The sequence below is a fragment of the Misgurnus anguillicaudatus genome, chromosome 22, assembly GCF_027580225.2.
Source record: "Misgurnus anguillicaudatus chromosome 22, ASM2758022v2, whole genome shotgun sequence".
Classification (NCBI taxonomy): domain Eukaryota; kingdom Metazoa; phylum Chordata; class Actinopteri; order Cypriniformes; family Cobitidae; genus Misgurnus; species Misgurnus anguillicaudatus.
Window position 1 is genome coordinate 42114843 of NC_073358.2, and position 12856 is coordinate 42127698.

At 36.8% G+C, this 12856-nt stretch overlaps 2 protein-coding genes across 5 annotated transcripts in view; both read left to right on the plus strand.

The window, feature by feature from the left end:
* LOC129439852 (D-amino-acid oxidase) lies at positions 1-6162 on the plus strand. Of its 2 annotated transcripts, none has more exons than XM_055198710.2 (11): positions 1-139; positions 2837-3032; positions 3163-3277; positions 3523-3599; positions 3884-3949; positions 4098-4152; positions 4363-4467; positions 4547-4626; positions 4751-4868; positions 5420-5518; positions 5622-6162. In XM_055198710.2, the coding sequence occupies exons 2-11, from the start codon at positions 2839-2841 to the stop codon at positions 5751-5753; spliced, it is 1041 nt and encodes a 346-aa protein (XP_055054685.2). In that variant the 5' UTR covers positions 1-139; positions 2837-2838; the 3' UTR covers positions 5754-6162. The 2 variants fall into 2 exon arrangements, with proteins under 2 accessions (XP_055054685.2, XP_073716604.1); XM_073860503.1 differs by lacking the exon at positions 1-139 and adding an exon at positions 2313-2392.
* The window catches only part of LOC129439851 (D-amino-acid oxidase), a 13196-nt gene continuing 430 nt past the window's right edge, over positions 91-12856 (plus strand). Inside the window, exons 1-11 of one of the 3 annotated variants that reach the window (XM_073860502.1) lie at positions 91-139; positions 2319-2392; positions 7310-7505; positions 8952-9066; positions 9176-9252; positions 9367-9432; positions 9571-9625; positions 9708-9812; positions 10838-10920; positions 11256-11373; positions 12745-12843. In XM_073860502.1, the coding sequence (XP_073716603.1) occupies positions 7312-7505; positions 8952-9066; positions 9176-9252; positions 9367-9432; positions 9571-9625; positions 9708-9812; positions 10838-10920; positions 11256-11373; positions 12745-12843 (912 nt within the window). In that variant the 5' untranslated portion in view covers positions 91-139; positions 2319-2392; positions 7310-7311. Of the gene's footprint in view, positions 140-2318; positions 2393-6531; positions 6708-7294; positions 7506-8951; positions 9067-9175; positions 9253-9366; positions 9433-9570; positions 9626-9707; positions 9813-10837; positions 10921-11255; positions 11374-12744; positions 12844-12856 lie in introns of those variants that run through there. The other 2 variants (XM_055198708.2, XM_055198707.2) reach the window with 2 other exon arrangements.

Here is a 12856-nt window from a genome sequence, read left to right on the forward strand (position 1 = left end):
CGGCGCTGGGAGTGGGCGAGCGCTGCAGGGTCACCAGAGCCATGAGTGAAAATCTCACACAGTACAACAGCCGGTCTATTCTGTCACGGGCTACAGTAAACCCGCTAGCGGATTTTCCTCCAGCAACACCAAACACACGGTAATTGTTGTTTCCAAGCGGCGACTCAGAGTGCTGACCGCTGTTAACAGGACATTGTGGTAGTGATTCCGCTTTGACATGAGCTGGATGATGAGATGATGGTGGTGTTTTGGTGTACTCACTCACTACCTCATGTATGAATCCAAACTGCTGCTGCCTTTGGATGACGACACAGTCAAACCTCCTGGTGGCGTGGTGGAGAAAAACAAATTTTTCTGGAAGCATATATTTTACATGTTAGCTTGGAGAGCAATATTTAGCATGTCGTGTCACCCATACTAGTGTATAGATTTTACAATAGTAAACTGTAGTTAAGTTCCTAGATAATTTTGAACTTTATCATATTAGTAAGTATTAAAGTATACTACAGTGTTAGTTTATCATTTCACTATATCCTACTGAAAAATCCAGCATGGGCTGGTGAGCTGGTTTTGGCTGGTCTCCCAGCTTGGTTTTAGCTGGTTTTGCTGGTGTAGCAAGCTGGTCTAGCTGTGTTTTGGTCACTTTTTAAACGGGTCTAGCTGGACTTAGCTGGTCAGGCTGGAAGACCAGCTGGCCCACCAGCATGACCAGCTTTGTCAGGCTGGGAGGACCAGCGTAAACCAGCTGGTGCCACCTTAAACCAGCTGGGTCCAGCTACCAGCTTATGCTGGTCTTAGCTGGATTTTTCACTAGGGATACTGAAGATCGTATAGATGAACAAAGTGTACTATTTGCCATTCAGTTTTAGTTAATAATATTATATTTTTTTTAGGTAGGCTCATAATTGTCATTTTTTTTTATGGTCAAATATAAACACTTTACATTTAGAAATAACTAATAAAATATTATTTTAAAATGTTTTTTTATGATTACACTTAAATGCCATCAAGGTGGATAAAATATTTAATCTTTCTCATTCTTTGGCGCAATTGATGGTTACACAATTGACATTTTCAGGTCCATTTAGTCAAAACTTTAATGAAATTGGTGCAAATGTAATATTGTTTATAGCATAACATTAACATAAATACACACATAACATAAATATGTGCATTGAAATAAACCTGGTGTGTGCTTTTAAAACAAGTTTTTTTTAAAGATTTTTTAATTTCTCATCTTTCCAAACCGTTTTTGTTACTGACCCATATTACCTTGTTGTTTATATAAAAACAAGTAGGCCTTATACGCCTCTAAATAATGTGATCTATCTTTGAAACCATTTACAATCAAATTATTATTTTAATCTCAATTGTGGTGCAGGTTTATATTGCTAATAATATTTATCTTGTGAAAAACTTGATACACTTGCTTAAAGGTGCAGTGTGTAATTTTTAGAAGGATCTCATTTGACAGAAATGCAAAAAATATACAAAACTATATTATCAGAGATGTATAAAGACCTTTCATAATGAACTGTTATGTGTTTATTACCTTAGAATGAGATGTTTTTTATCTATATACACCGAGGGTCCCCTTACATGGAAGTCGCCATTTTGGGCCGCCATGTTTCTACAGAAGCCCTTAACAGACAAACTTTTATTACTAAGTTGTCTCCGACGATGACCTGTTTGTCCGGTGGTGGCTACCGTAGCTTCTCTATGTGTTTCAAAAGCGAGCAGTGGACTGAGCTGTTGGTTGCAATTCACAACCTCACCACTAGATGCCACTAAAATTTACACACTGCACCTTTAATACTACTATAAATATATCAACTACACATGCAGTTACTTTTATATCATCACTAATGTACAGCTTATGAAAAGCAAATTTGCAGTACTATCGTGTATTCTATACATTTCTTTGTTGATTATGCCTCTACTGTCTTTACTAATATGCAATATGTTTACAATATGTTGTAAAATTGTAAAAAAAACACTTGAATTAAATAATCTCTAGAATGAATTAATACACTTTGTGTCATCCACAAGTTAACTTTGCTATTGATATTCACCAGTTCTAAATTTTCCTTATGCATAAATGAAATAATGCAAGGGTAAGTAAAAATAGGTAGCTATTCATTCACGTTAACATTGTCATGACCTGAAATGGACTTTACTCAACACACAAACTTTGTCTGATGGCAACGTGAGAATAGCGCCATCTCTTGAATAAATTACGTCATAGATGTTGCACAATGTGGAGAAAGTTAATTTGTAAGTGCTGAGGCTTAAATTGAACTTTCGTTGCATTGCTTCAGGCAGTGCACAAGAGAGTGAGCCAAGAAGACCTTAAAATACTTTTCTTTGGAACAAACAAAAGGATTAAACTTTGGTGAGTGAAGTTGTGTTTTTATAATCTATGGATTATTTCCAGCTTTTTATTGTATACAAGTTCTTACCTATAAGCTATATGAAAAGCTGGCACTTAAGAAGACCATTGTTAACCTTAAAAACCTTGTCAATTTTAAATATCAACTTTGCTTATCCATATACACAGGGCCGCATTAACACTTTAAGGGGCCCCTGGGCTTTACCTCTTGTGGGGCCCTTTATCCACCAGAATTGCAGCCTACATTAATACAATCTTTATACTCACTAAGTGCAAGTTGTCAGCCTTTTATTTTGCTGGAATAAATGCAATAACAAAATATTAAAACAATATCAGAATGTCCACCATATAGACAAATATCATTGCATAACATATGCACATAGTTCTAGCTAAGGGTGATATACATGACGATCATGACACAACATTTTCACACTGCACTTTCTGCAGACATGAAGGTGTGCATCATTGGAGCAGGGGTCATCGGTCTGTCCACTGCTCAGAGTATCTACCAACACTTCCATGACAGGGTCACCCCCCTCACCATTGAGGTGTATGCAGATGTCTTCACTCCACTCACCACCAGCGACGGGGCAGCTGGACTCTGGCAGCCGTATCTTTATGACAAGGGGAACGTGCAAGAAACTAAATGTCCAAATGTTCTTGAGTTTCTTCAGATATCCTGAAGTTAACATATAAAAGATGTCCAGATATAGATATCTCAAAATTATATTTTACATCTTATATTTTATTAGCTCTGCATTCTCTTTTCTCAGTAAATGGAACAAAGAGACATTTGATTATATTCTAAGTTGTCTCAGATCTCCCGAATCGGTTAAAATGGGAATCTTTCTCCAGTCTGGTTATGACCTCTGCACTGAAACTGTACCGGTAAGAACATCCTAAATTTACTGTCAACATTTGAAGTGGATCAAAAAAGTTAATCAATGTTGTAAAGAACAGGTTTTGCTCAAACTTTTATGAAAGACTTTGATCCACTTCAAATGTTGACTAGTATACGTAAAGTAGTGTCATCCAATGTATGTTTGACATGGCATGGAAAAATGCTACATCATCATGCTTAATATTTTGTAAATGATTTAAATGAATTAAATCATTTCTGTTTTTCCAAACAGCACCCATCATTTAAGGACATTGTGTTGGGCCATCGGGAGCTGACCCAACGTGAACTTGCGATGTTCCCCGGATACAGGTCCTTATCATCTGTTTTTTTTATATATGGATTAATTAAATTTAAAATAATAATACAAGTTTTTATTTATAATAAAATTCTCAATAATTTAATTTGATTGTACATTCGTATTATTTTCTTACCCCCTTTAACCCCTGTCACCCTTTTATTCCAATGTTGTATAGCGCAGCATTTATTTTTAGGTGATGTTTAAGGATTTTAGTTTCAAAGTGAAAATGAACACATTCAAATTTAAATGACCTCATTGACTTATGAACCGTTCATTTTCTGCCCATCCCTGTCAGCTATGGGTGGTTTAACACTACTCTCATGATTGAAGGAAAGACATACCTGCCCTGGCTTATGGACTGGTGAGAGATCACTGTTATCTAATCAGTAACTAAAAAGTGTAAAGAAATTGCATATAGGTAACTTTTTTTATGTCTAACAATGATTAACACGTGAAATGGCATAGACATTTAAATATATCTTTATATTCACTTTTGGTGCTTTCTGTAGGTTGAAACAAAGAAACGTCACGTTTCATCAGAGAAAAATTGATTCATTTAAAGAGGTTTGCACCATTTCATTTTCAAAAGCAATAAAAACAGTATTTAGTCTTAGTATCAGGCCACATAAAACTTTTTAAAGATTTTTTTAAAGTTTAAAGATTTTGTTTATTAAAGTATCATAATGTGTGGCAAATGTTTTCCAAGACATGGCACTTATTGTAATGTCTTGACATGCATAGCAATCCTAATTTTACTGAACTCCTCATCTATAGTTGGCAGACAGTGGTGCTGATGTCATCATCAATTGCTCCGGTGTCCGATCAGGAGAACTGCAGCCTGATCCTGATCTCCAGCCAGCCAGAGGTCAAATCATTAAGGTGAGGTTTAATGGATAAAAACTAATTAAGATTAAATTTATAGACAATCCTGTTTCATCTCAGGTGCTCTACATAACAGGTAGAAGCTCCCTGGTTAAAACACTGGATAAACACAAATCGTTTTTCATCTAGTGGTATTTCTCCGTACATCATACCTGGGTAAGCTTCCATGTGCTTAAAGTCAATGAATGTTTGTAAATATGGACATAATACATCGCTTGATAATATCTATGAAAAACTGAAAAATTATTGCAAACTTCACTTCGTATATGTGTGTCTGCAGGAGTCGTTTTGTCACTGTTGGTGGAGTTTTCCAAGTAGGAAACTGGAATAGGTTGAACTGTTCTGTCGATCATAAAGAAATTTGGGAAACAGCATGCAAGCTTGAACCTAGTTTACAAGTAGGAGCTAAATCGGTGTCATGATGATTTTCAGTAAAACTTTTAATGATTCCATGTTTAAGTGCTATAATTGGGTCCCCAGTGCCTCTATCAACCTAGAAAGTGTGAAAAAGATCAACCCAGTAGCTTAGTTTTGGTAAACCATTCTTTGCAAGCATGTGAAAAAATAAGTCATTGAAATCTGGCTCCCCATGTGATGTCAGAAGGGGATAATACCTGCACTATCCAACCACAGCACTGCCAATTAGTGCAGAGATCAGCTCATTTGCATTTTAAAGGACACACCCAAAATGGCACATTTTTGCTCACACCTACAAAGTGGCAATTTTAACATCCTATATAAATAATCTATATGGTATTTTGAGCTAAAACTTCACATATGTACTCTGGGGACACCAAAGATTTATTTTACATCTTTAAAAAGTCTTGTGAAATGTCCCCTTTAAGCTATCACAAGAAATTATCCAAAACGTCTTGTTTTGCAGATTTTCAGAGAATTGTTAAATAAGTGCACATTTGAGTTTATCAAATCGACTTTTCTTTCTCTCTAGCATGCACGGATAGTAGAAGACTGGACTGGTCTTAGGCCCGCACGTAGCAAAGTTAGACTGGAGAGAGAAACCATACAATCCAGACCAAACTCATTCGAGGTGAGCTCATAATGATCATTTCACTGAATATCCTTGATTGAATAGAGGTCTCTATAAATAGCAGAAAACCTATTATGCACTAAGTGGGTTTCATTTATCACAGGTCATCCATAACTACGGACACGGTGGCTTTGGCATGACCATTCATCGTGGATGTGCTGAAGAAGCTGCTCGGCTGTTCGGAGAGATCTTGGAACAAAAAGGCTTGCTTACACACCCTAGATCACGCCTTTGACAGATCTGGACGTCTGCAAAATCTCTTCAGACGTTAACAGTATTCTTCCTGACTGTCTGATAATCATTGCCATATAATTCCAAGTGATAACAGATTACACGAATGTATCCCTAAACTAGCGTTATGTTTACATTATTGCACTTAATTTGTATTATTCTGTGGACAGAAGATTTGTAAATGAAAGATGACAAATCATTACTGAATTGCCAACACTTTATTTTCCAATGTAAAATAAAGAGTCATAGGCTAGCATGGTTTATTTAATAGTTTGTGGCAATAAGATAATACTTGAATATCTCTACTAAAAAAAAAAACAATGCAAATTTTAATGGTTTCCTTGACAAATACTGTTATGAATATGAATCAATAGCTGTTTACCATTAAAAACATTAAAATATCTCTTTATGTAGTCTGTCTTGGGCTTTATTCCAGTTGGTTTTAATGGTGTGCTATTGGTTGCCATCCATCAGATAACATCCCAATAAAACCCAACAGGTTACCAGTAGAGAGACCCACAGAGAACATTATAGTTTTCATTAAAACCAATATAATTCCCATTTTAACCATTAAACCCATTATAATGTTTTGATAGTTTCTGTTGTTCTATTCAAGTTATTAAACCATTGGTTTGGCCAATAGATGCAGTTATTAATATTTTGTAAGTTACATTAAACCACACGGTATGGATTAGTTTAAACACATCAGAGAGATCCTAACAGGGGCTCTTACACGCATAATAGCGCCCCCTATTGAATATATCACACAGTTGGAGTTACGTAATGTGGGCAAAGTTCATTTGTAACTTTTTGCGACCGCTGCGGTAAACCAAACCTCCTGTCATCGATTTACTGAAGCGGTCCATTAGTGAAGACAATTCAAGAGTTTATTAGGCTTATGTTTAAAGGACAACATCGGTCTACAGCTTATTTTTGAGGCAGCAAAAAGTAAACATCGGTGAGTGAAGCTGTGCTTTATGAAGTTGAATAAATTAAAATGTATGCATTAAATATTGAGTCATACAAACGCGAATACGACGACAAGATTTACTAATGCCAGATACAGTTGTTATTTTATGCATTTAGAGGATTTCATTGACATGTGACTTAAGTATATATTGGTGAAAAAGTAAGTTAGTGTAGACATATGGAAGCTCTGTCACTGCTGAAAAACAATACAATTTCCTATAGTTTACAATACAAATACCATGTACTATAAGCTGTTTAACATTAAAACCATTACAAAATCCCTTTATGTCATGTGTTTAGACCTAATTTCAGAAGGATTTAATAGTGCTTTATTGTAAATAATATCCCACCAACTGAACCCAACACTACTGGACATCTGTAGTTTCAACTCTACTGACATTAATACATTTCCATTAATCCATTAGAATTAAAAAAAAAAATTTAGCAAGAGAATCATTGTTGAAAACTGTTCTTATTTTAATAATTTGCAACAATTTCATTTTTTTATAAGTTTTTTTAACAAGCTGCACATTGCTGATAGTGAATATGCTCCATTTACAAAATATGTATTGATAGATGCACTTTCTGCAGACATGAAGGTGTGCATCATTGGAGCGGGGGTCATCGGTCTGTCCACTGCTCAGAGCATCTACCAACACTTCCATGACAGGGTCACCCCCCTCACCATTGAGGTGTATGCAGATGTCTTCACTCCACTCACCACCAGCGACGGGGCAGCTGGACTCTGGCAGCCGTATCTTTATGACAAGGGGAACGTGCAAGAAACGTGAGGGTTTAATTTATGCAAATTGTTTATCTACAAAGAAATCTTTCTGCTTTGATGTGCATGTAGGTATTAAGTCCTTAAAATGTTATCAGTGTTTGAGCATCATAATAGCATATGTAAAAGTTTTACCTGTCACAATAATTTCTTTAGTGCTTGACTCGAACTCTACACCCTTCCCTTTTTTAGTACACGGATCTATGAATGTGCAAATTAGTCCAGCCTCAACTCTTTCGCGCCAACTCGGACCATAGATATATATATCTAAATAGATGCTACCCCAGCTAACACAAATGCATAACTGTTACATAACGTCGACGTAATATGATGACTAAACTTACGTTGTGGCGACCGGAAAAGTGAAATTCCTGGATTTGTCGCCTCAACGTAACTTTGCAACGTAATCTGCCTGTCGTGGGCACGTCGTGACAATGTAAAGGATTGAAAGTTTTGTGTTGCCATGTTTTGTGTTTGGGTCTCACTTCAGAGAAACGTCCGGTCCTGTCAGACGGCGTGCTGTTTTTTTTTCTCATGTAAAAAAACTGCTTGTATGGTGGTTAAATATCTATTATATTTTGACTTATTTATGGGAAACTTCGAGACTGAAAAGTTTTAACAAGCTAACCTAAATAGAAAAGGAAATTAATGTTTATATAATTGTAATGGTAATGCAACTACCTCCCTGGGACGTAACAGTTACATTGCCAGCTGGTAAGTCATGAAATTACCAAAAATGACCAACAAATTACGTAAATAGGACGTCGTGTATTAGCTAGGACATTCGGCAGTTTCAGCCACATAACTGCTAAGTTCTGTACGTTTGCAGCACAAATATTTAAGCGTGGATGTTAACAGGTTACAGCACTCGCCCTCATGTCATCCAAGTTGTTTATGTCTTTATCTGTTTAGTCGAGAAGAAATTATGTTTTTTGAAAAAAAACATTCCAGTAGTTTACAGTCTCGTCTTGCACTAGACATGTAATGCGCCAGGGTGACCTTACGTATTACGTAAGCACGTTGAAAGGTCACGTGTCGCATATGTGAAGCGCACATTTGTGGACCATTTTAAACAATAAGCTGACACAGAGACTTCTTATTATCAATCCACATACAACAACATCGGAACGATCCTCTTTCTCCACACTTGTAAACACCGGAGCGGTAGTTTCGCTTTCATAATGCCTGACCTTTCGAGGGATGCTCTGTGACGGGACATAGGTGAGGGACGGCTATATATTGACACCTCTGCCGCTGATTGGCTGGATTACATGAGAATGCTCCTCCCGAACTTAGTTAAATAAACTTCATTAAAAATCAAAGTGGCTGTGACATAATCCTATAGGCTATACGAAAAGATAAAAGGCTAATAAAAAGAGAGAATGAACCATGACGCTGCCTGTGAGTGTGTGATAAAAACAGATCAAATTGATATTGTCTTTATTTTTTTAGTAAATGGAACAAAGAGACGTTCGACTATCTGCTAAGCTTTCTCAGCTCTCCAGAATCAGTTAAAATGGGAATCTTTCTTGAATCTGGATACAACCTGTGTACTGAACGTGCACCGGTGAGAACGTTGTTATTTGTGACCCTGTCTGTGAAATACAGGCTACGGTCTGTATGCAAAAACTGCTCACTTGAAAAAAATGTTCAATCACTGTGCTCCTTTAAAACAGGACCCTTCATTTAAAGACACGGTGCTGGGTTTTCGTCAGCTGACTGAACGTGAGCTACAGATGTTTCCTGGATATAGGTACATTACGCCACAAAAAAGTTAATACTTAATAAATTGTAAAATAGATCATGTTGGTTTTAAAGTGTTTGTATGTAAATTGTGTCATCACTGCCTTTTTCCAACCACTTTCAGCCATGGCTGGTTCAATACGGCTCTTATTATTGAAGGAAAGACATACGTACCCTGGCTTATGGACTGGTGAAAGATTATCTTTTCACTTAAAGCAAAAATAAGAATGGGATTAAGATATACAGTATTCATGCATGTATTACAGTTTTGTGTAGGTACTATGTATCTCATATCTGCACAAGTGGCACGTGTCTGTGTTTTCCACAGGTTAAGACAAAGAAATGTCAAGTTTTATCATAGGAAGATTGGTTCATTTAAAGAGGTTTGGTGAATTATGAATTATATTAGAGCTTTTACAAATGATTTCGATGTATACTTTATAATTGCTTTTAAATCGTGACTAGTTGGCAGACAGTGGTGCTGATGTCATCATCAATTGCTCCGGTGTCCGATCAGGAGAGCTGCAGCCTGATCCTGAGCTCAAGCCAGGCAGAGGTCAAATCATTAAGGTGAGGTTTAATGGATAAAAGCTAAATGAGGATTAGGGATGCACAGAATGTTTGGCAACCGAAATTATTCGGCCGAACAAGTGAAAAGGCCGAATACATTTTACAGAACAATGAGGACTTTGATGACGCGATCAAATAGTAACCAGGGCAGAGCGAGAGACGTCCAAATGCAACAAACATATTGATGAAAACATTTTAAAGTGTCGAAGAAAGACGCGAAAACATACAGCACTACAAGTTTCATTTATCATTCAAAATCAAGACGTCCTGAACACCATGCAGCATATGAGAAAGACACGGCGGAGGCGATCGTGGGTATTTGCCTGCTGAAGGCACAAGCACGGAGAACATAGACTTTAGCTCTTCACGATACGACGAAGAGCGTCAGCAGTATGTAATAAAAACTTCTTAAAACCAGTAAAGTCCGACAATGACACACACGCTCATATTGAATTAAATGAGAAATAAAACTTTTATTAAATAAGATTTTTGTTAGACCGCTTTGTTGAGTGCTTTTTCCTCTGTCATCTGCTGTCAATCTTGCCGCCGTCTCTCTTTGATCGTGCATGCAGGTGCGCTTCCGCTGCTCAACCTACAGTGCTATAAGCATTGTTGCACGTTTTCTTAAGGCATAATAATGAATAGATTATTTGCATTTTGTATGGGAATAGAAGATCGGATTAATATCCGTTTGGCCGAGACTCATTTATGTGGTCGAATGTAAATGTAAAAACAGTTTTAACAAGTCTATCTAAAACTATCTGATCAGTGAAGTGACCAGGTGTAAAAGGCCCTATAATGACTGCTGGAATGTTAAATTTTTTATTGTTTTATATTTGAAATAAATATAGTAAAAAGGATTCTGAAAATGTAACTTGTGCAATGTTGAGAAAATTGGCAAAATTATTAGGAAAATGAAAAAAAATTGGTATTCGGCCAAGAATTTTCGTTTTGGTGCATCCCTAAACGAGGATTTAGTTAGTCCGAATATTTTGATCTCATGTTCCGTATATCTATGCTAACAGGTAGATGCTCCCTGGTTGAAGCACTGGATCATCACGCATGATTTCTCAGCAGGTGTTTATAATTCACCATACATTATACCTGGGTATGTCCATTATATTCACTTAATTTACATGTTTTTCAGAAGTAAACAAAGTTTCTGTGATTGTTCCCCCCCCCCTTTTTTTTTGACTGGTCTTGTGCTGGTTACAAAAAAACATTAACATTACACTACATTTATTGATTCGGCACATGCTTTTATACAAAGCAACTTTGTGTTTTTAAACAGTACGGTATGTGTGTTCCCTAAGGATCAAAGCGACGATATTGTTTGCAAACACAATTCTGTACTCAATTAGCTGCAGGAAGCGTATCAAAAGTACAAAAAATTTAGCATTTCTCTGCAAGAAAAAAATGCCATCTGATCTTCTGTATCTGCAGGAGTCGTTTAGTCACTGTTGGTGGAGTTTTCCAAATAGGAAATTGGAATCAGCAGAACAGTTCTGTCGATCATAAAGCGATTTGGGAAGCAGCCTGCAAATTTGAGCCCAGCCTACAGGTAGGAGCTAAATCTGTTGTTTTACTAACCCCAAGTCTCACAGACAAGGCTTTAAGGAATATTCCATTTTCTTAAAAGAAAAATCCAGATAATTTACTCACCACCATGTCATCCAAAATGTTGATGTCCCTCCTTGTTCAGTCCAGAAGAAATTATGTCTTTTGAGGAAAACATTGCAGGATTTTTCTCATTTTAATGGACCCTAATAGAGCCCAACATTTAATACCCAACACTTAACAGTTTTTTTAGCGAAGTTTTAAAGGACTATAAACGATCCCAAACGAGGCATAAGGGTCTTATCTAGCGAAACGATTGTCATTTTTGACAAGAAAAACAAAAAATATGCTCTTTTAAAACACAACTTCTTGTCTAGGTCCTTTCCTGCGTGACCTAACGTAAATGCGTAGTGATGTAGAGAGGTCACGTGTTACATATATGAAACGCACATTTGCGGACCATTGTAAACAATAAACTGACACAAAGACATGAATTAGTATCAGTTGACATACAACAACGTAGGAACGGTCCTCTTTCTCAACACTTGTAAACACTGGGGCGGAGTTTCGCGTTCATCCTCTGTGACCTCTTGACGTCATAACGTATTGAGTGAGGTCACGCTGGCGCATCACGACCGGATCTAGACGAGAAGTTGTAGTTTAAAAGTGCATATTTTAAATTTTTCTTGTCAAAAATAACAATCGTTTTGCTAGATAAGACCCTTATGCCTCGTTTGGGATTGTTTATAGTCCTTTGAAACTCCGTTGAAAAAAACTGTTGAGTGTTGAGTTGGGTATTGAATGTTGGGCTCTGTTAAGGTCCATTAAAATGAGAAAAATCCTGCAATGTTTTCCTCAAAGAACATAATTTCTTCTCTACTGAACAAAGACAGACATCAACATTTGGTGGCGAGTAAATTATCTGGATTTTTTTTAAGAAAATGGAATATTCCTTTAAGGCTAGTCCTAGATGTCTACTTACAGGCTGTAAGTCAGGCTTGCAGAATTATGATATTCACCATCGTGTCTACGTCAACTGGCCAAGGAAGTAAACTGTTGCCTACAATCTGTGTGTTTGTTGTAGTCCAAGAAAAGAGATTTAAGTTGGAGACGTTTACTCGCGTCATCATTTACTTTGGGATCTCTACATTTGCATACCATTAACATGTACTAATACACACTTACACACCAAATGATATGTAAAATCTTGAATCGTAGGTGCTCTTTAACTAAGGCATCATTTTGGCTTTAGCTGAGCCTTGTCTGTGAACCCATGCCAATATGTTTTAAACAAATCTTTATTATTTTAGTTAAGCAGTTTCCACATTTTGCTTTATCTACATCTTTATCTGCATTTTCTTTTCTTTCTCTTTAGCATGCACGTATAGTAGAAGACTGGACTGGTCTTAGGCCCTCACGTAGCAAAGTTAGACTGGAAAGAGAAACCATACAATCCAGACCAAACTCATTTGAGGTGAGCTCATTTT

Bases quoted from the DNA above. Each gene is read 5' to 3' on its own strand.
- LOC129439852 (XM_055198710.2), top strand. From the start codon at position 2,839: ATGAAGGTGTGCATCATTGGAGCAGGGGTCATCGGTCTGTCCACTGCT. The intron at 4,153-4,362 runs GTTTGCACCATT...CCTCATCTATAG, and splicing joins AAATTGATTCATTTAAAGAG to TTGGCAGACAGTGGTGCTGA. The intron at 4,468-4,546 runs GTGAGGTTTAAT...TCTACATAACAG, and splicing joins CCAGAGGTCAAATCATTAAG to GTAGAAGCTCCCTGGTTAAA.